Below are 19,707 nucleotides of genomic sequence, written 5' to 3'. Positions count from 1 at the left end.
CAAGTATAATTTCTTAATCTCCACTGATGCTTGTCATCTCTAATGTTGTTGCTAGTAGCTACACCTGGGCAAAAGTTCCGCTAAAGTATCAAGTTTTGGAATTTGTTATTTTGTTGCCTTCGTATTTATTCTTTTCTTGAAAACAATAAAGGTCAAAACTTGTTTGGATTTAGTATGTCTTCCTCCTTCATGTATACTACTTACCAAACAAAGTCTCATCCAAAATCACAAATCAGTATAAATTCAACATCGTCGGAAACACTCAAAGGGCAATCAGATCTCGCACAATTGCTTCGACCACCACAGCAAAGTACAAGGAATCATTTATCTGACATGTCTGCCAGCATAGCACATTATATACCTTCATAAGATCTCAGAAATCTGCAATCCAACCAACCATATATCAAACGAGTGCCCATCCACGTGAGAGAAACAGAAAGGAACAGGGTGGCTAAATGACATGTGGGAAACGTAAGCATTGACAAACTCACATGTATGGGCATCTCAGCTATGACCAGGTTGCTACTTTCTTCAAGACTTTTGAGAGTTACTACCTCACCCCCGACAACCATGTTGATTACAATCCCATCTGCACGTATTTGTACAAAGTTATCGCAAGAGAGCATACCCCCTTAATATGCAACTAACAAAGTAGTACAACTTGGTAGGACGAACCTGCAGCCAAACAAGTTGTCATACGCCTTGTATATGTTTCCTGCACAGAGGATTGTAAGGAAGGAAGCATATATACATGAGAAAATAGAAGGGACGCAGTATGTAATGCACAAGGTAGCAAAACCACATGCAGTCCCATGTTAATAACTGTTATAACACAGAATTCAATCATTAACGACCTTGAAATGGCACAACAAGAGTAACTGTCAGCATAAGTGGATGCGTGAAATTGCGGTACACTGTACCTTCTTTGTCGGTAACTCATAATTTATAAGAACACGGGCAGCTATAGGTGACTCCCCAGAAGCAAGCAGCGGAAGGCATGCATCTGTTGCAACTATCATATGAGATTTTTGTTCATCTTTCACAGACTCATTATCAACTGCTGATTGAGCACTCACTTCTGGGTTCCATCTCATTGTTGCTTGCCGAAAATGCTCTAATATTAAAGAACGGTCTGCTTCAGCAAGGTCAGTGTACTGCGATACAAGATATGATGCACGGGCTACATTAGAAACACTAACGGTAATTGGAGATCCAAGTTTCAACGTCTCTAAACATGGTTAATTGTGTTTGGCACGTTTACAACATAACCATAATAACTAACTTAAATGCAACCAAATATCACCTATTTCGATTGTTATCATTTGACCATCACGAAAAGCTTCAAATTCGATAAAAAAAAAAGGTCGTACCCAGTGCACAAGGCTCCCGTTTTACGCAGGGTCTGGGAGAGGTGAATGTTGGCTAGCCTTACCCCCATTTTATGGAGAGGCTGCTCCCAAGTCTCGAAAAGCTTCAAATTCGATAACAGCAAATAATTATCACTAATGGCTCGGAGTTTAACTATGAAGCATAAAAATCAAAGCATGCTGCAAAGTCGAGCCAGGCACAATTATCTGTCCCTTTCTGGCATTTTCTGGCAACTACCATCCTAGAAGGCAACTAAATTTCGAACTCCTACAGGACGTTATGTTAAGGGTGAGACCCCTTGGTTAAAACTGGAACGAAGATACCTGCTAATAATCCAATCACGCATTCCCAATAAAACGAGAACTCCTCTACAATAAGTGCATTCCTACTACCAAAGGTCGACAGAAAACAGGAAGAAACTCTAATGCGGTTCTTCCTCCCCGCAATATAACTTAACCATCGAAGACTCTTTTGGTCGAACACCAAGCCCACACCAAAGCTTCTTCCAGTGATCAATCTTCCATTTTTTTTATCTTCATTAACGAGGACATGGTCCTAATAACTTATTCATCACACATTGTCAAATTCATATACCCTTTTGCATACTAATCAACATGCTTCATAAGTTCTAGAACACAACTGAGTTCATAAAAGTTACGAAAAACCTGGGTTTATTCGTCTTGGGTCGATGCATATTGAGGCTTTTAAACACCAATAGCATTTCATGCACATAGATTTTATGTAGTGAATCAATCAAACAATAACACTGTATGAGGGAATGGCTAATGAGTGTGGGTGGAAGAAGAAAAATTGAAAATTTACCAGAGAAGCCAAAGAGATATAGGGGACGTTGGCGACGGCGGAGCTAACGGCGTCGAGCTCGTCACGTGAGCTGCAGCAGACCACCATGGGCAACCCCGGACGCCGACCCACCACGCCCAATAAGTCCATCAAGGTCTCCTGCCCAATTAAATTTCGCAAATTTTGACTTCAATTAGTTAAAAAAACTCAACTTTTACGCAGATGGGTGCGGAGAAATTACCATCTTGAACTGGTGTCTGTCGACGGCGAGGTAGAAGTGGCGCTGCGGGCTGAAATGGGAAGAAGGGGAGTAAAACGGAGGAGACGGGGTTTCAAAAGCTGCATCCACCGCCATGGCCGAGGAGTCGGTGAGTCTGCCGAAGGACTTGGCGGCGGTGTATAGGCCCGGCGGGTGCCGGGCTTGATGGTGAAGAGGTTCTTTGAGCTGGAAAAGTCGGTGGTGTTCGGGTGGTTGCTTGGGTTTGATATGGACTCGATGACCCTTGTTTGGACTGAAAATGTCGCAGGCCTAGATCAAGGGCCCAAATGTTATTGCCAGGCAGTCCCAATTCGAAGCCCGACCTCACTTCCCCATTCTCTCTCTCTCTCTCTGTCTCGTACTTTCATTTCCTTTCGTCGACTGTTCACCAACTGAAGTCTAGTCAAATCCACTGAAATCATCAGAGCAGCAGCAGCAGCAAAAGGAGATGTTGAGGGACGAGTCGAGCTGCAACACCTACAACTATGGCGACGCCCTCTACTGGGACGCCCGCTACGTCCAAGAAGGTGGCTCCTTCGACTGGTACCAGCGCTACTCTTCCCTCCGCCCTTTCGTCCGCCACTTCATCCCCATCTCCTCTTCTGTTCTCATGGTCGGCTGCGGCAATGCCGGTACTCTTTTTCCACCCACCCACGCATTTCCCTTATTCTCTTTTTCTTCCCTTCCCCTTTTGTTTTCTATATATATACTGACTCTCTACTTTAACTGCTCTGTTTGGTTGCTGAGAAACTCAGAGGAAAGTGCAGAAAAGAAATTTTTTTGATGTGGGAATTTGGCTCATTGACTGATCGTTGTGCTTGTATTTATTTATTGAGACTTTTGTTAAGAGTATTGGTTTCAGAAATCCAGTTGTTCTGATCATTCCCGCTGCATTTTAGCTATTTTTTTGGTAATTTTGAGCTAGGTTTTTTTAATTATTGAGAAGTTATGGTAAAAAACAGAGAAATTGGGGTTTAGGGTTACTGCAGTGGTTGGTTGAACATTGTCTACTCAAATTTGACCCCTTTTATTTTGGGGATTTTGGCATGAGTATAAATTCCCCATATTAAGGTTTTGTTTTGTGTTTTCCCTCTGTTTTGTTTGATAGATATATGATTGCCACGGCGGATGCATTCCGTGTAGGTCATAGAATGAAAAAAAGTTGCAAAGAATCATTTTCTTTCCCACTATTTAGCAAATTTGATGTTGAAGGTAATAGTGTACCGGATGCAGTTAGGGTCCCTAAAAGTGGCATTGTCCTTGCCATCCGTAGGAGAAAGATTTTGATGCCAGTTATGCGGTGTCTAACCAGAGGGCACCCTGACATCTGTGATTTCGTTGTATTAAGATACTTCCTATGGTTCTGTGTAGTTGTTGACTAAGGTAATGATGGAAAAATGTTCTCTTTCCCAGTTATGTCCGAGGACATGGTCAAGGATGGATATGAAGACATAATGAACATTGACATTTCATCAGTGGCTATCGACATGATGATAAGCACATATGAGCACATACCTCAGCTGAAATGTATCCTTTTGGGAATCTACTTCATCAAAATCTCTAGAACTACTTTTATCTGTTTTTTTATTAGTAACTATTGGAGACTCTAGGTATGTTTCCTATATGGATCGTATAGACATGCAAATGGATGTTAGAGATATGAGTTTCTTCCCTGATGATTTGTTTGACGGTGTCATTGATAAAGGTATGAATCTATTTCTTTGTGTACTCATTTTAGAAATATACAATGTTGTGTACTAATTTTCTGTTTAACGTCTTGGTAAACCCTTGTTGCTGTCATCACCTTTTGCACCTGTGGTTTGTGGTCTGTCAAAGGAACTCTTGATTCACTGATGGTATGAATCGTCTGATGCATGTTGTGATGTTCTTATGACTCCTCCTAGTCATTACTGGGCGCACTCTGATTCTCTTATTTGTGCTTATGTTTCTAGTGTGGTAACGATGCTCCAATTAGTGCTGCTCAAATGTTAGGGGAAGTGAGCAGGTTGTAGACTTTAAGACTCAATTTACAGATGCAATTTCTTATATTACTCGACCATTTCACAATTTCTTTTTCCATTTAAACTTTGCTAATTATCGTTTGCTTTTATATTCCTTCATCAATCCTAGTTGTTATTTTTTCTTGTAGGCTTCTTAAACCTGGAGGGATCTATATGTTGGTAACTGTGCATCCTTAAATGAAGCTTTATATTTCTCAATGTTCTTTCTTTTATTGAAAGCTAAAAATATATGATCTGTTCTTAAACTTCTACATAGCAGATAACGTACGGTGATCCTAAAGTAAGAATGCCTCATTTGAGACGGCCAGTGTACAACTGGAAAGTTTGTTTGTACACTATACGTAAGTTTATTTTCCTTTCATAATAGTCGTCTTTTTCTTGCTGTTCAAATATCTACAGTTCCCCCTCATTCAGTTAGTTCGCCAAAAGTGATCTTGCTTCCATGTTATTTGAATATGTTTGATAATTGCTTGTGATTTTTAGTTAAATTTCGTTTTATGTATCTTTCAATGCCAAATGGTCATATTTTGTTAGTGAGTTTGAGGCAATTATAACACATGGTGAACATCCGTTCAAGTATAATGGTACGAGATTTTTGTTGTCCCACATCTATGTACAAGATTAATGGTACAAGATTTTGGTTTATTCAGTTAGGAATTTCAGTCCATATTGTCCGAGCTTCATATATTTGTTGCTTGTGCATAGCATACATGCAAGCTGAGTATTTTTCGAGTAGTAAACTAGGCTGTACTCACCTTTTCCTGGGATCTTTCTTGGATAGTCAACAAACAGTCAAACAGAGACGATAACTCTATGAATTTGCTTGTTAATTCAGTGTTTACGATTCCTGATAGAGGTGCCTTATCTAGTTTTTTGTGTCCTTGTGACTATTGTTTCACAGCCAGACCAGGATTCCAAACGCCTGAAGGCTGTGGTTTGTCATCAAAATCAGATCTGGAACCTGTTCCTATCACCGAGAAGGGCTTACTTCCAGCTGATTTTGTTTTGGAAGATCCAGATTGTCACTTCATATATGTGTGTAAAAAGGACGATGCGGAGCTAGGTAATCCATCAACTGACGGCTTGGGTCAATTGACAGTTGATGACTTATAGTAGTCACTTGCAGCGAAGATAGCTCGTGCCCTGTATACTAGCATTCAAGCGCGTATCGTCGTCATTTGTATGGTAAGTAGTATTGTACCACCTGCTAATCGTGTTCGTCCTTGGGGTGTCTGTAAGAGAGGATTTTGTTCAGTGCATCTGCCTAGATCTTAGGCATGAAATTCTAAAACAAATGACTCAATAAAATAAAAGCCCCCATGGACACATTGTCCTCATCTTTTGGTTTCTTGTATTGTATCAGTTAGCACTAAGTGGCTACCGAGAACACTTACAAAATAAAATTCTGATATTAGCTTTTTTTTTTTTTAACATTTTTACTCGGTTTTTCTCAATTATGTGATGGTTGTTTATGAGGGCGAGCGTTAGCATAATGGAAATGTTGTTTCTTTGTGACCGAAAGGTCATGGGTTCAAGTCGTGGAAACAATTTCTTGCAAAGTGAGGGTAAAGTTGCATATGATAGACGTTTCCCCCTCCCTCCCACCCTTGCAAAGCGAGTCACCCCTTTACATGATGATTATTTATCATATACTGTTTAAGTAAATTGTAGTAATAGTCCATTAACTTTAACTTAATTGGAGCAATGATCCTTCAACTAAAAATTCATTACCATTGGTCCCTCAACAAATAGTCCATCAACTTTAACCCAAATGGCAATGATCCCTCAACTTTAACCCAATTGTAGTAATGATCCTTCCAACATATCTCATTTTGACAAAATTATGACGAAATTGACAAAAAAGATCATAGCTACACGTTTTGATGAGTTAAGGGACCACAATTGTCACGCCCTGATCTCGACATACGTTCAAGATCAACACGTGACGTCATCAAATACTCATATCTCTAACATACCCCGACTTCGGGATATGGGCAAAGCACAACTCGAGATCCAACTACGTAATAATTTTTCGTATACTTTATGGTTGCATCTAGCCTCCTCGTTAGACTGCCTACGTACCCTCAATAGGGATCAAGTCATTCATAGCTCATCATTTCACTACACTCAAACAACCATCACATAAATCGCTTTGTCTCAACAATATATCACAATGCATACCATGCAATATGTCAAAGAACCAATGACGAAGCACAATATTCTTCTCAAGCCACATTGATCAACTAAAATAATCATAATAATAACATCCATATCCAAAGTCATTCCGCAATCTCGTCAATTAATCAATTCATGAATAAAAAATGCATGATCTTAGCATTTACTTACGTTAATCAATCACTGTGATAACTTATTATTTCACGAATTTAACTAAGGAACTCTATATAATTCCCTACTTGGATTATGAGTAATAAACATGGTAATTCTAATTTATATTCACAACATCTATTAGGGGTAATTCTCATTCACTCGAATCTAGGGTTCTAGACTAACCTTATGGAAATGAGCAAGAGCAAGGATTCCGGACCACTTAATGGAATCCAACAATCTTGGTTTCTCAACCACTCAATGGAACTAAAATACCAAGTGGCTTCTCGTAATCTACCAAGACCTATCATATGTACAATCATGCCTACATCAAGGAGATGGCACACTGGGCAAATCAGACACTCGGATAAGCTGCGAAACTCGGGTGAGTGACAATAATACAAGTATGTGATATTCAATAAAAAGAAAGACCATCGATCACAGTTTATAAACCTCAAATATAAGTTCATAATTATGAAAACATAGTCAAGTCTCTAAAACTCCGAATGAGTCACCCAGACATCCAACGGCTTTTCCAATTCAAACCACAAAGATTCTAAAAAACTATCGTTCATAAATACACTAAAATCTAGGGCTAGAGAGACGCAGTTCGACCGAAGCCTACATAAGTAACCAAATAGGAAGTGGCCCCCCATAGCGGATTAACCAAGCAGAGCCACCCCTGAGTAACCATATAGGTAGTGACCCCCATCACAAATTAACCAAGCAGAGTCACTCCCACGAATCTGTTAGGCAGTGATCACCCATCGCAGATTAACCAAGCATGATCACCCCTAAGTATGTATGGCCATAAGGATCGCCCATTGCGGATTAACCAAGCATGATCCATAAAAAATATGGTCCCCCATCGCGGATTAACCAAGCAGGACCACTAGTGACCCCCCATTGCGGATTAACCAAGCAGGGTCAAGATAACCAAGTAGGTAGTGACCCCCCATAGCAGATTAACCAAGCAGAGTCACACCTTTAGAATTGTTAGGTAGTGATCACCCATCGCGGATTAACCAAACATGATCATTCCTAAATATACATGGCCATAAGGATCGCCCATCGTGGATTAACCAAGCACGATCCATAAATAATATGGTCCCCCATCGCGGATTAACCAAGCAGGACCACCCATGTACCACTGCTACATGGTGCAAACTCGGTGTCACCTAACCCTGTGACACTAGGGTAATGGTCCCCTACTAGCCCTCGCATTTCTCAACATTTCAAATATATATTTATAACATAATTCATAAACATTTCAATACGCACTTCAAATCACCTTTTCACAAATATTTCCAATCCATGAGTCAAATCATATTTCATAAAAATAGATCGATGGCCAATTATAAAATAATCACATTTTAATAGAAAACACATTTATAAAACCGAGTCATATCCACAAAGGATACTAATATAAGAAAATTGGGTAATAACCATGTCACATATATTAAAATCACTCACCGAGACAAGACCGCAAAGCCTCACAGAGTCTCTAGTAATACTAATTTTAGTAATTCAAATGGTTCAATACCTATTGACCAAAAGTCAACTTCTGATCAACGGTGGGGTCCACATCCCTACGTAATTTGATCCGGAAGACCGCACATCAGATTTTGGATCTGTAATCTTCTAAAATCCACATTATGCCTCTAGAACAACATACTAAAATTTCATCGCGATCCAACGGTTGGATCGTCGATTCATATTTTGGTCAAGTAATGTATCATAATGAAATTAGGTTCAAACGATCAAACCACGTCATACAAATATCAAATACAAATTCAGAACATCTAATTGAACTTAGAAAGGCATCGTCGGCCCACTGGCCAAAGCGCCGCCGCCGATGGCTATTGGCCACCCCAACCCACCGGAAAATTCAACAATTTCCAAAAATTACCAAATTTTACAAGCAATTTTCATACCTATGCCCAAGTCCAATTCGGCCGGAAAGTGTCCCAATTTCATCCAAACCCGCCGGAAACCTTAGAAATGGGTGTTCCTCGATTCATCACCAAAACGAACTCCGACGCCACATCCAATGCTTGGGCCTTGCTCCAGGGGTTGAGGGGAGTCTATTGGTGGTGGTGATAGACGGTAATCATTGTCGGAATCACCGTAAAATGAGAAAACTCGCCGAAAAACCCTTGGCATTTTGGGGCTTCGACCTTGAAAAATGGAAAAGAAAAATGGAAATCTAACACTACATAGATGTAGGACTTGTCAAGAGCTTTCCATGGACACCAAGATCACCCAAAACGGATGTCGGATGAAGGAGATATGCCCGGGTCAAAAATGGTGATTCGCGGGTAAAGAATGACCCATTTCGGGTCTCTCCTTCCCCTCCTTTCTCTCCTCCTTTTCTGATTGGTCCACCCTCCAACCTCTACTTCTGATTGGCCACAAAAGCACATACCTCCTTGGGCTTTTTCCACCAAGTGGGAGTTTAAATAATTTCTAAAATCTATAGTTTAGTAACACAACTTCAAACGTCCGTAACTATACCCTTATAATCCAGACTCGCAGACAGCTTTTGTCTACGCGTTCGTGGTTTCGAGATCAATTTGAAAATATAAATTGTGACCTCGAAAGGTCTACGGATTTTAAATAATTAATTTCCAAACTTCAAACTTGTAACTAGTTCAATTAAAATCTAAACTACTTAATAAAAGTTAAACTAAATAGAACATAAAAAGGAATTTATTGGGTAGATCTACGACTAAATTAAGCTTGTAGTAAAATAAATTCTGATTATCAGGATGCGGCTGTATAAAATATGTAAAAAGTTATATATATATATATATATATATATATATATATATATATATATATATGTGTGTGTGTGTGTGTGGAAATTTATATACCTGAAAATCTATTTACAATAAAGAACAAAATAGGTGTCCTGGGGGTGGGGTGAAAATCTATTTACAATAAAGAACAAAATAGGTGTCCTGGGGGTGGGGGGACTATTTATACACATGAGGAATAAAATAGGTGTTCAAAGGTGGGGTTCTGCATTGTCAAAATACTTTTCGTAGAACTAAAATTTTTCTTCTCACATGGAGATGTTTTCTTTTGTCTGTTACAGATTGAAAATATGAAGGTTGGTAATGTAAATAAATGACAGTTCTAGCGAAAATATGTAAATAAATAATAGTTTTAGCGAAAATGAGTGAGCAAAATATAAATGTAGTTTGAACTTCAGATGATAACAATGCAGATAAGTTGAAGAGTGTTAAGACATTTTTGCCTTCTACCACAACAAAAAAGTTAAAGACAATAACGTAATTTTACAAAACAAAATTTTGTTATTTCTTGTTTAAGCCTTGATTTTATTATCTCTAATTTTATGAAAAAAATATATATATCTCCCTCTCTCCCCACTCTCATGTTCTCTCTCACTCTCTTCTTCTCTCCTTCAATTTTAAAAACAAAAGTAAAAAATTTCACACACACAAAGTGTATGGGGTTATACTAGTAACACTAATTAAAAGTGGTGAGCCACTAACTTCATTACAATGACAAAGTAATGAACAATAACAACAATCAAATTTTATTCCACTAAGTGGGGTCACATGTATCAACTCTAAAGTAACGAAACTTAAACAAAAGGAATCGTATATGCTGTGAAGAGGCTGATAAAACTTCAAATAGTCAATCGATAACAATAACTATTGCAATTCCTCGAAAATTAATTCCTCATGACAAATTTAACTTGTTTCGTCATCTAAAAGATTTACTACTAAATACATAGTTTACTATAAGCAACATGATCCTCTCCGGATCCTTTTGGTGAGGATCCTAGGGATCTATGAATCGTGTCCATTCATCGTACATCATGCGGTCAGTTTTTGTCAAGTATTGTTTATGTTTATTTTTAAATAAAAATATTTCAAATGATTTCTGACTGCACGATGTACGATGAACGGACACTATTAAAAAATCTTCGGAATCCTCACAAAGAGGATCCAGCGAGGATCCAAACTCTTACTATAATAGGCACTTGGACAAATTTAAAAGAAAATTCCAAGAATAAGAATGGTTAAACTTAAAACCTAAAAATTTGCATGTATGCATGATATATTTATACACATATTTATTTATGAATGTTACACACTTATAACCCTTCTCTACCCCAAAACTATATGCAGCAAAAAAATCACTTAACCCAGGGAAAAGATAGTTTGCTAGCCCAATGAGTAATGAGACCCTTCCCACTTTAAGCATTACTTCAAAGAAAAGAAGTGCTTTTAGTGTTTCTACAAACAAACTAGGCAATGACCAATTCTCGAAAATTGGAAGTAATGCAAAAGTGATTTTCCAAAGCAACTAGCCAATTCTTCTCTAGTCTAAAATTGGAAATGGCTTTACTAAATGAAACACTTAAATAGTTGAATGTAACCAAAAACTTCTAGACGTGGCAAATAGGGAAAACAAAGACAAAAATTGAAATGCCCAAACTGGGCTCCACAACATAGGCCCAAATACAAATGTGGCAAATTGGATAGCAAAGGCATTAGTCATGCACTCTCTCCCTCCCAAAATAGAAAAACCACACAAAATTTCCCTCTCAAATTTTGGCAATGGATTTATTATACCTAGCACTTTTTTTTTACCTTCTAAAAACGATATTATTTACACTAAAGGACAGAAGAATGCATCAAATTTTACGATGTGCTAACTATAATAATGCAATTCAAATTCGCCTATGGTGAAAATTGAACTTAAGACCTTTCATTTACCAGTAAAGAAAAATACCACTAAATTGTAGACAATTAAAAACAAATCAAGTATTTTTTTAATAAATAATGATTATTTACACTAAATTCAGAGGAAGAGGATTCTCTCTGTATTCATTTTGTGGGGATTCTAAGGTTCCCATATCCTAACCGTTCATCGTACATCATGCGGTTAGTTTTTATCAAGTATTATTTATGTTTAATTTTAAATAAAAAATTTCAAATAATTTGTAACCACATAATACACGATGAATGGTTAAGATGTGAAAATCCTTAGAATCCCTACAAATTAGATTAAGGTAGGATCCAAATCCAAATTCAGAATAGTTTATATCGAAGACGTATAAAGGTGAAGAAAATGACCACATGCAATTCACGACTTACATAAATTAAGTTTTGAAACGTCCAAGTGGGACCCACAAGCAAGACCGACTAAACAGAGTTTCCATCTCAAAATAATAACGCAGTAATAATAAATAAATAAATGGTAAGGAAATAAAAGTGGGGCCCGCAATGCCAAATGTGGGAAAACAGAGTCATGCATCCACTCTCTAAATAGTAAACAGAGCCATGCAAACTTGCCGTTTCCAAGCTTTCGCCATTTGGGGTAAAATCGCTCTCTCTCTTTCTATTTCTCTCTCACACCAACACCAACCCACACACATACACGCACGCCCCTTTATCTTCTCCCCAATCTAATTTTGGCAACCCCCCTCTTTCCCAAGGAGCCAAACCCTCCGAACAACGCCTCCTAGATAGAGAGAGAGTGGGGAGAGAGAAACAGCACACACCTCTTTTGGACTTTTAGTTTTAGAGAGAGAAAGAGAGAAAACCCAGAAAGATTTTGAATTGGTATTCAAGTTTTTCTGCTAAAGTTGGCTCCGTTTCTGGGTTTTTGAGCATTTGCGCATTTGGGGTTTTTTTTTTAATTTATTTTATGTTAGAGGGGTTATTGAGAACTTGAGAGAAAAAATGGGAAGGGGGAAGATTGAGATCAAAAGGATTGAGAATGCAAATAGCAGACAAGTCACATTCTCAAAGAGACGTTCTGGGCTGCTCAAAAAAGCTCAGGAATTGGCTATTCTCTGTGATGCTGAGGTTGCTGTCATTATCTTCTCCAATACTGGAAGGCTTTTTGAATTTTCAAGTGCTGGGTACGCTTCTGAATTTTTACTTTTTACTTTTTAAATTGTGGGTCCAAATTTTCCTTTTTTTTTTTCTTCTTCTGAATTTTTTAGGTTCATGCATGTGTTTCTGATCATGTTTCTCTGATGGGTTTCCTCTTTTTTTTTTTGGAAAGAGCTTTTGTCTTTGAATATGAATTTATCTGGGGGTTTTGGTTTTTCCATTTTTTACTGTTGATTTTTTTCTCTCTTCAGTATTTATTGTTTTTATTTTGTTTTAGGGACTAGTGGATGCTACTGTTCCCCTTTTCCCTTTTTCTTAGTTTGTGTGAATGTCTAGGATGGTCATTTTATTAATGAACTTGGGTTTTATTTTCTTATAAATTCTTCCCTACCCTGTTGCCTGTAATCTTATAATTGTTGATTTGGGGGCGATTTCTCCTATGATGTGATCTTCTTATGAACAAATTTTGAAGTGGTAGTGCAAATATTTGAGTATATTGGTTAACATTGTCGTGTTTGCAAGTATTTTTCTGAGACTTTGAGTGGATTTTGTTCCACTTTTATGATGTTTGATCAATTGAATCAGCAATGGACCTTGGTAAGCTACTAGTATTGTTGATGCTGAACTATCAGAAAGGCCAATTTCAGCTGATAGCTCTGGTGAATTTAGTGCTTAATCAGATAGCAGAATTGAAAGAACTTCCACTTTTTTTTTAACTCCGTCAAAGTTGAAACTCCCTCGCTGTTTGGTTGTTGCTCCTTTGTGCATCTTATAAAGTGGGCTGTGGTTGATTGTAGGGATCAGAATGTCCAGATGTGTTTTTTTCTTGTCCAAGTTGAGCTACATTGTATTAAAATGGGGTATTAAATTTGAATTTAAATTTTTTTGTCTTAGTTTGAAATACCTGATGCAATGCTGTTGTGAGAAAGCCTTTAATTATCCTCTAAAGATGCCCTACACTCTATGTTGAAGGTGCTTCCTTCCTCCATCAGATCGATCCATCTGAAATGCTTCACTGGCAATAAGCCAGCATTTAGTAGCTCTTTAGTTTAAACATGAATTGAGGAATGAAGCAATGTTTTGGCTGATGAGCTTGTAATATGGATATTGGTTCAGATTTCCACGGAACCATGTTTGTCTTTCTGCTATATTTTTGTTTTCTGGAAATTTTGGGCAAACTCATTTGGGTGGTTGCATTTACCTTGTGAAGCAACTTAGAATTGTTGGTGCAAATGAAACGATGAAGTTGAAATTAACTGTGCCCTGCATGTATAAAAAGAACACTAGTGTTGATGTTTATTTGTTCTTCTTTTTGTAGTATGAGACAAACTCTTTCAAGATACAACAAGTGTTTAGATTCTTCAGAAGATGCACCAGAAGAAGGCAAGGCAGAGGTATCCATCTTAACAAGTTTATGTACTTGACACTAGTTGATCTTTTATATTGTAGCACTTCAAATTTTAGATGGACAAATTTTTTGATTTGTTGTCTTTTGGTTTTTCCTGCGTTATTTTGCTTGTCCTCCTGTTGCGTGTCAGTCATTTTTATGGAACTTTGACGAAGTGCAACAGATGATTGTGCAAATGTTTCATATGTTCAAAATTGTTCTTTTTTCCTAGGTAAATTATGCTAATCTCCCTAGGAGCAAGGACCTCCCATAACATTTCCAAAAATTATTCTGATCTTTGCGGATAGAGTTGGTAACACGATGAACTTTGGTAGAGTTTTGGGTTTAAAATTATGAAAGGTTCTAAGTATTGTTCTGCTTCTGGTAACAATGTTTAATTTTGCAGTAGGATTAAAACAAAATAGTGAATATATAAAGAGTGAAGCCACATAGCCACTGTAAGTTCATAAAAGGACCGAAGGCCATAGTAAACAGTACCCTGTTTTTGCACAAGTTGTTTCAACAATGCACTATATACGAAAAAGAGTATTGAAACACGATGTTCTTTTTATAAAGCTTTGGCCTGCATGAGATGATTGTTGTTGAGACATATATCTGAGCAGTACCTTCCTTGAAAATTTTGTCTGTTCGTCGTATTATATGTTTTTTCTTCCAACAACTTTGTTTTTCTCCTATTTGTAGATTCAGAAGCAAGACTCCAAGGAGCTGGATAATCTAAAGGATGAATATGCAAATCTACAAAAGAAACAGTTGTATGTATTTACTCAATTATTAGATCTAATATTTTTCGAGTTTTGGAGTCATGCGTATAAGATTATTATTTTCTGATCGTGTAGAAGGCTATTGGGTAAGGAATTGACTGGTTTGAGCTTAAAAGAATTGCAGCAACTAGAACAGCAATTGAATGAAGGATTACTTGCAGTGAAGGAGAGGAAGGTACAAATTATAATTTCCACTTTTTCGTTATTTTCTTTTTAAGTTTTTCAGTAGGGATGTCAGATTGTATTGCAGATTAACATCTACTCATTTCTGTAATCTGTAAGGCCTAAGTAGATGTTCTAATATTTCAGGAGCAATTACTGACGGAGCAACTAGAGCAATCAAGAATACAGGTATGTGGAAGTACCGAATTAGCACCGAGTCTTAGTTGAAGCTTGAGATGTAAGCAGTAGCATTGAGCAGCAAGTTGAAGTATCAGTGTTCTAAAGAACTAATGAATAATATTCAATCCCGCAAAACATATGAGACATAGAATTTCAGTTTCAGTTCACTTAATATATTATTGTTCTAAATGAGCTACTTTTTCTTTGAATTTGAACTGAGGATACAAACAGTGATTTAAAGCAAAAGACGGATAGAAAGAGGGATAAAAATGATAAAAACACACAACATTCTGCAAATTGAAAAGGCGAAAGGAGAAGGAAGAAAGTAACTAATCTAGATTGGGAAGTTAAACATTTATAATTACTTCTGTTGTGGTTTAAAAAGTTTGGCTTCATGGTAAAAGTTGCACTATGACCTTGCATCTTTGCCAGTGGTGTCATAAAAAGGGAAAATTCAGGTTTTAATTTGTCATCTACTTTGTTTCCTCCAGGAACAGCGTGCTGTACTTGAGAATGAAACGTTGCGCAGACAGGCAAATAACATTCTTCATGCTATATGCAAATTTTATCGGTTTCACGTTACCTGGTCTTTGAGTGATTTTCTCTTACGCAATGTCTACTCTGGCATATTCTTACTATGTAGGTTGAGGAGCTTCGGTGTTTGTTTCCACAAACTGACCGAGCAGTCCGCTCTTTCATTGAATATTATCCAGTGGAGAAAAGGAAATGCCTTGTCAACCGTGGTGTCACAAGTAGTCCTGATTTGGTCAGCAATTTTGCATTTCAGAATGGCGATTCTGACACCACCTTGCAGCTAGGGTACCGTTCTTTCCTTAATAACAAACTTAATTTTTCATTCTAATATCGAACTCATCTGTAATAAGTAGTCGTATGCTCAAGTGTACCATTTTTACTGCAAGGCGATGAGTAAACCGAAATATGCCCTGGTCCTGTTAAGAAAACTTCAACTTTAATTCCTTATACAATTTTTCGATTTACAAATGATTTGAAAGAAGTTTCTCAAGTGAAAATGAACTTTGCTCTCTTACTCTGTCGGTTTTACATTTACTTTATCGTTTTGCTAGGCTGCCAAGTGATGCTTATGGGAAGAGGAAAGCTCCAGAAAGAGAAGCCCAATCCAATGACTCAGGGAGCCAATTAGGTCTGTAATTGTTTATGAGGATCTCTTTTCTGTAGAATCAACAGATGCTAGAGATGAAGGTGATACAATCGAGAGTTTAGTTTGTTGAAAGGTCAGTACCTTGTAAAAGAGAGTGTAGAATCGTTAGACGATGCCAAAATCATCGATGTGGTGACATAGAAGTTCCTTTCCTGGGAAGGTTTGGCGGATGAAGAGAAAAATGTCCTAGTTAGTTTTTACTATTTGGTTTGTTTGTTCTTTCAGGTCAGAGAAAAGAAACAAAGGAAAATGCTTGTCTGTTTTCGAAATTGCAAGTTTTAGCTCCCCTTTTGTAGTCGGATCAAGATCTTTAGAGCACCTAGAGTACTTTCTGAAGTTTCTTAATCTCAGCCATTATTTGAAATTGAAAGGTTCAAATTATACACCAATGTTATAGAGAATACCAAACCCTTTATGGTTGCATAAAATGGTCTGCGTTTATGTGAAGTCTAAACCGACTGACGTTGAAGAATCCGCGGATGAGTTGTGCATGGTTAAGGGTGAAATGCCGCTCGAACTCAGAGCGAGCTGGTTCTCCCCGAAATGTACCAAAAACAAAGTGTCCTGTACTTTTATTGTTTATCCGGCTTCTACATTTTCGAAAACAAAATAAACATTGGTTCGATCATTAGAAATGCGAGTTTTAACTTTATTTTTGCAATATACAAACTCTAATTTACAAACTAAAATCAATCAAAATACAACAATGTTCTGTACACAGTAAATTATACAATTGATCTCTATTTCTTCTGCTGTGGAAGGCCATTGAGCAATTGATTTCTCCCAGCCAAAACCTTGTCGAAGACGGAATCCACCTCCTTTCCCAAACCATCCACGAACTTCTCAAACACCTCTAATCTTCTTCTCAATTCCTCAGCTTCTGCTCCACTGTTTTTTCCAGTTCTGATTGCCGCAGCAAGACCCGCCACTGCATCATTAAGCTCCTTCACCTCCTTCAATCCACCATTTCTCTCCATTATTTCATCCAGTCTCGAATTTAACCCCGAAAGCAACGGGTCAACAATCCTTCTACTTGAATTCCTCACCTCCAAGTATGGTTCGGGATTCCCAGCTAATCCAGACATCAAAATCCCGCCCACCCAAAATACCATTCCCTGCATAATATCCAAAGCTTGATGAATCACTGTTTCCTTGCTAATCAAGCAACTTCCTTTCCCAACCTCTTCATTTCCTTGGAATCTGATTCCCTTGCTCAAACCCTTTGGTTGGAATTGGATTGCCTTCAGATGCTCCAAAGCCGAAGAAGGCGATGAATTCTCCACCAGGCTCAAGCCATGAGCCAGGGAAACCCTAGCCTTCCCGAGATTAGACAGAGAAGAACTGACAGAATTGCACAGCTCCAACAGACTCAAAGAGTATTTGAGATACCTATCCACAGAAGCAGCTTCCCATTTGCTCATGGGAAAGTCTACTTCCACAACCAGCTTTGCAAAAGCACTTTGGATGATAGGCACCAGCTCAAAACACTGCTGAATCCATGGAAATGATGGAATCTCTGATCCTGCAGATTTTGATGAACTCAGGGGCAACAATTTTTTCAGGGAATTTGAAACATGGGTTTGGAAGGCCTCCATAGATGCCGATAAGGCGGGTTGCGACGGGTGGTGGTTGTGGTGGTGGTGATTCGCCAGCTTGGTGCAGATTTGGTTAAACTTTTGCAACAAGAGAACCATTGCAATTTGCAAACTACGGTTTCGGTTTTGGAAAGTTTATGTGGCGAGTTTTTGGAAAATGTGGGCTTGTAAGATTTTATGTTGTTGGGTGTGGGTTAGAAAATTCCACGTGGCGTGTTTTTGTTGGCTGAACAGATAGACACAGAAAGAGTGGAAAACCAGGTCTGCGTGCGTGCGCAACATAAAGGAAGGAACCGGATCCCCTTCAGACCCAAATTCACCGAATCTCTTGAGCAAATAATTCAAATAATTGAAATTTGATTTAACAGTTGCAAATAGAAAATTCATTAAAAATTATAATAATTGTAACCGTTTGATCAAATTTCAACGATCTGAATCCTTTGATCATTAAACTCAGTTTATTTGGGTCGGAAGAAATCCAGTTCATAAAGGTAAGCCGAAAGTACACCGGGCATTCCAAACTGAGAAGTATAAAATATTGGCGGCGGTCAAATGTTCTTATCTTGTTTTGTTTGGACGTATCCTTGAAAGACACGATATGGGGCAACTGGATCCACTTGGTGTTGCCTTCAGATGCAAGCTACGTACAGGAAGGATGAAGAAATGGAGATTGACACTGTTCATTTTGTATTTGCCAACTGGAGCATCGGATTCAAAAGCAATTGAAAATCAAGTGAAATGGTTCAACAACTTAAAACGTTAATAATAAGTTTTGTACTCCAACGATAGATGTATTTATTCTACACATATTTCTGTGTAAGTGTTTTTATTTGTGACATGATATGTGAATAACACATATTAAATGACATAAGAGCACATGTTGCTAGAAAAAAGTGATTGTCTCATTCTTCTTTTCTCCACCCTCACTTCTTTTATTTCATCTATAGTCTTGAATTTTGAGAATTCAAATAAATAAATTAATTAAAGGGATAGAAACAAGAGGATGAGTGATATCGCGTTAGGAGTTGGTGTCCAGCTCAAAACCAATTTGCATTTTTTTTTTTTGCGATTACATAATTTTTTTTCTTCATGATTGCATCACTTTATAGTTCTATCTAGTATCAATTTTTTTACAACTGATTTTTCTAGTGTAAAGTCTAAACCCAAGTTACAACTCAAATATCTAAAAAAAGACATGGTTTTTGAACAAATACAAGCTCAAAACACATGGAATCAGATCCTCTCCGATCTCTTCCATTCGAACCCTTTAATGCTGTCTGTTCATCTGAAAATCGAACGGTCAGAAATTATTTCGTGTTCACCTTCACCTTATTCAGTTCATCTTCACTTCTTCTAATCATCTTCTTTTATTTTCTTCCATGTTCACCTTCTTTTGTTCATCTTCTTCCCTCTTTTCCATCTCTCTCTCTAGCTTCAGAGTTAAAGAATTCGGAAAATTCAGATAAGAGGAATCCGGAGAGAATCCTATTTCAAAAGACAGTAGAATAGTAGAATAGAATCCTATGCTTGTTTTCCACTCTCATAAGAAAAAGCAAAATTTCAGCCTTTTTCAGATTAGACAGAAATAGAAATAGTAGTTTTGGATAAAGTCATGGGTGAAGAATATCCATTGATTCCTTGTCCTTGTCCTTGTCCTCAAAAGCAAAAGAAATTGGGAGGTGGACCGTGCAGCACATTGGTTCCTAACTTCCTATGCTTTTATTGGTCCAAAGTTGCAGCAGCACGTTGGATTATTGAGAAAGGTTTCCTC

At 37.8% G+C, this 19,707-nt stretch overlaps 4 protein-coding genes across 10 annotated transcripts; 2 read left to right on the top strand and 2 right to left on the bottom strand.

Moving 5' to 3' along the window:
• Positions 1-93: 93 nt before the first annotated feature.
• On the bottom strand, positions 94-2,700 carry LOC126584388 (uncharacterized). Of its 2 annotated transcripts, XM_050248794.1 has the most exons (6): positions 2,411-2,700; positions 2,191-2,328; positions 921-1,154; positions 676-715; positions 492-589; positions 94-381 (listed from the first exon to the last, which is right to left on the bottom strand). In XM_050248794.1, exons 1-6 carry the CDS (start codon positions 2,522-2,524, stop codon positions 364-366), a joined length of 642 nt encoding a protein of 213 aa, XP_050104751.1. In that variant the 5' UTR covers positions 2,525-2,700; the 3' UTR covers positions 94-363. The 2 variants fall into 2 exon arrangements, with proteins under 2 accessions (XP_050104751.1, XP_050104754.1); XM_050248797.1 differs by lacking the exons at positions 94-381; positions 492-589 and having other exon boundaries at positions 677-822.
• A 32-nt stretch (positions 2,701-2,732) lies between these two features.
• Positions 2,733-5,868, top strand: LOC126584363 (uncharacterized). Of its 6 annotated transcripts, none has more exons than XR_007610022.1 (9): positions 2,733-3,060; positions 3,572-3,757; positions 3,842-3,955; positions 4,065-4,133; positions 4,265-4,284; positions 4,381-4,433; positions 4,578-4,604; positions 4,709-4,790; positions 5,351-5,368. XR_007610022.1 is itself a non-coding variant. In XM_050248772.1 (9 exons), exons 1-9 carry the CDS (start codon positions 2,877-2,879, stop codon positions 5,560-5,562), a joined length of 951 nt encoding a protein of 316 aa, XP_050104729.1. In that variant the 5' UTR covers positions 2,733-2,876; the 3' UTR covers positions 5,563-5,868. The 6 variants fall into 6 exon arrangements, 5 of the variants coding, with proteins under 5 accessions (XP_050104729.1, XP_050104725.1, XP_050104737.1 ...); XM_050248772.1 differs by having other exon boundaries at positions 4,578-4,608; positions 5,351-5,868; XM_050248768.1 differs by having other exon boundaries at positions 4,578-4,608; positions 4,706-4,790; positions 5,351-5,868.
• A 6,256-nt stretch (positions 5,869-12,124) lies between these two features.
• On the top strand, positions 12,125-16,705 carry LOC126598701 (agamous-like MADS-box protein AGL15). The gene is made up of 8 exons (XM_050265061.1): positions 12,125-12,676; positions 13,969-14,044; positions 14,740-14,810; positions 14,895-14,994; positions 15,129-15,170; positions 15,653-15,694; positions 15,805-15,980; positions 16,247-16,705. The coding sequence occupies exons 1-8, from the start codon at positions 12,495-12,497 to the stop codon at positions 16,329-16,331; spliced, it is 774 nt and encodes a 257-aa protein (XP_050121018.1). The 5' UTR covers positions 12,125-12,494; the 3' UTR covers positions 16,332-16,705.
• Positions 16,706-17,081: 376 nt separating this feature from the next.
• LOC126603628 (protein BPS1, chloroplastic-like) lies at positions 17,082-18,035 on the bottom strand. The gene has a single exon (XM_050270546.1). The coding sequence runs from the start codon at positions 18,033-18,035 to the stop codon at positions 17,082-17,084; it is 954 nt and encodes a 317-aa protein (XP_050126503.1).
• Between the last annotated feature and the right edge of the window lie 1,672 nt (positions 18,036-19,707).

Source organism: Malus sylvestris, chromosome 2 (genome assembly GCF_916048215.2).
Source record: "Malus sylvestris chromosome 2, drMalSylv7.2, whole genome shotgun sequence".
NCBI lineage: Eukaryota > Viridiplantae > Streptophyta > Magnoliopsida > Rosales > Rosaceae > Malus > Malus sylvestris.
This window is presented reverse-complemented; position numbering and strand designations above follow the sequence as displayed.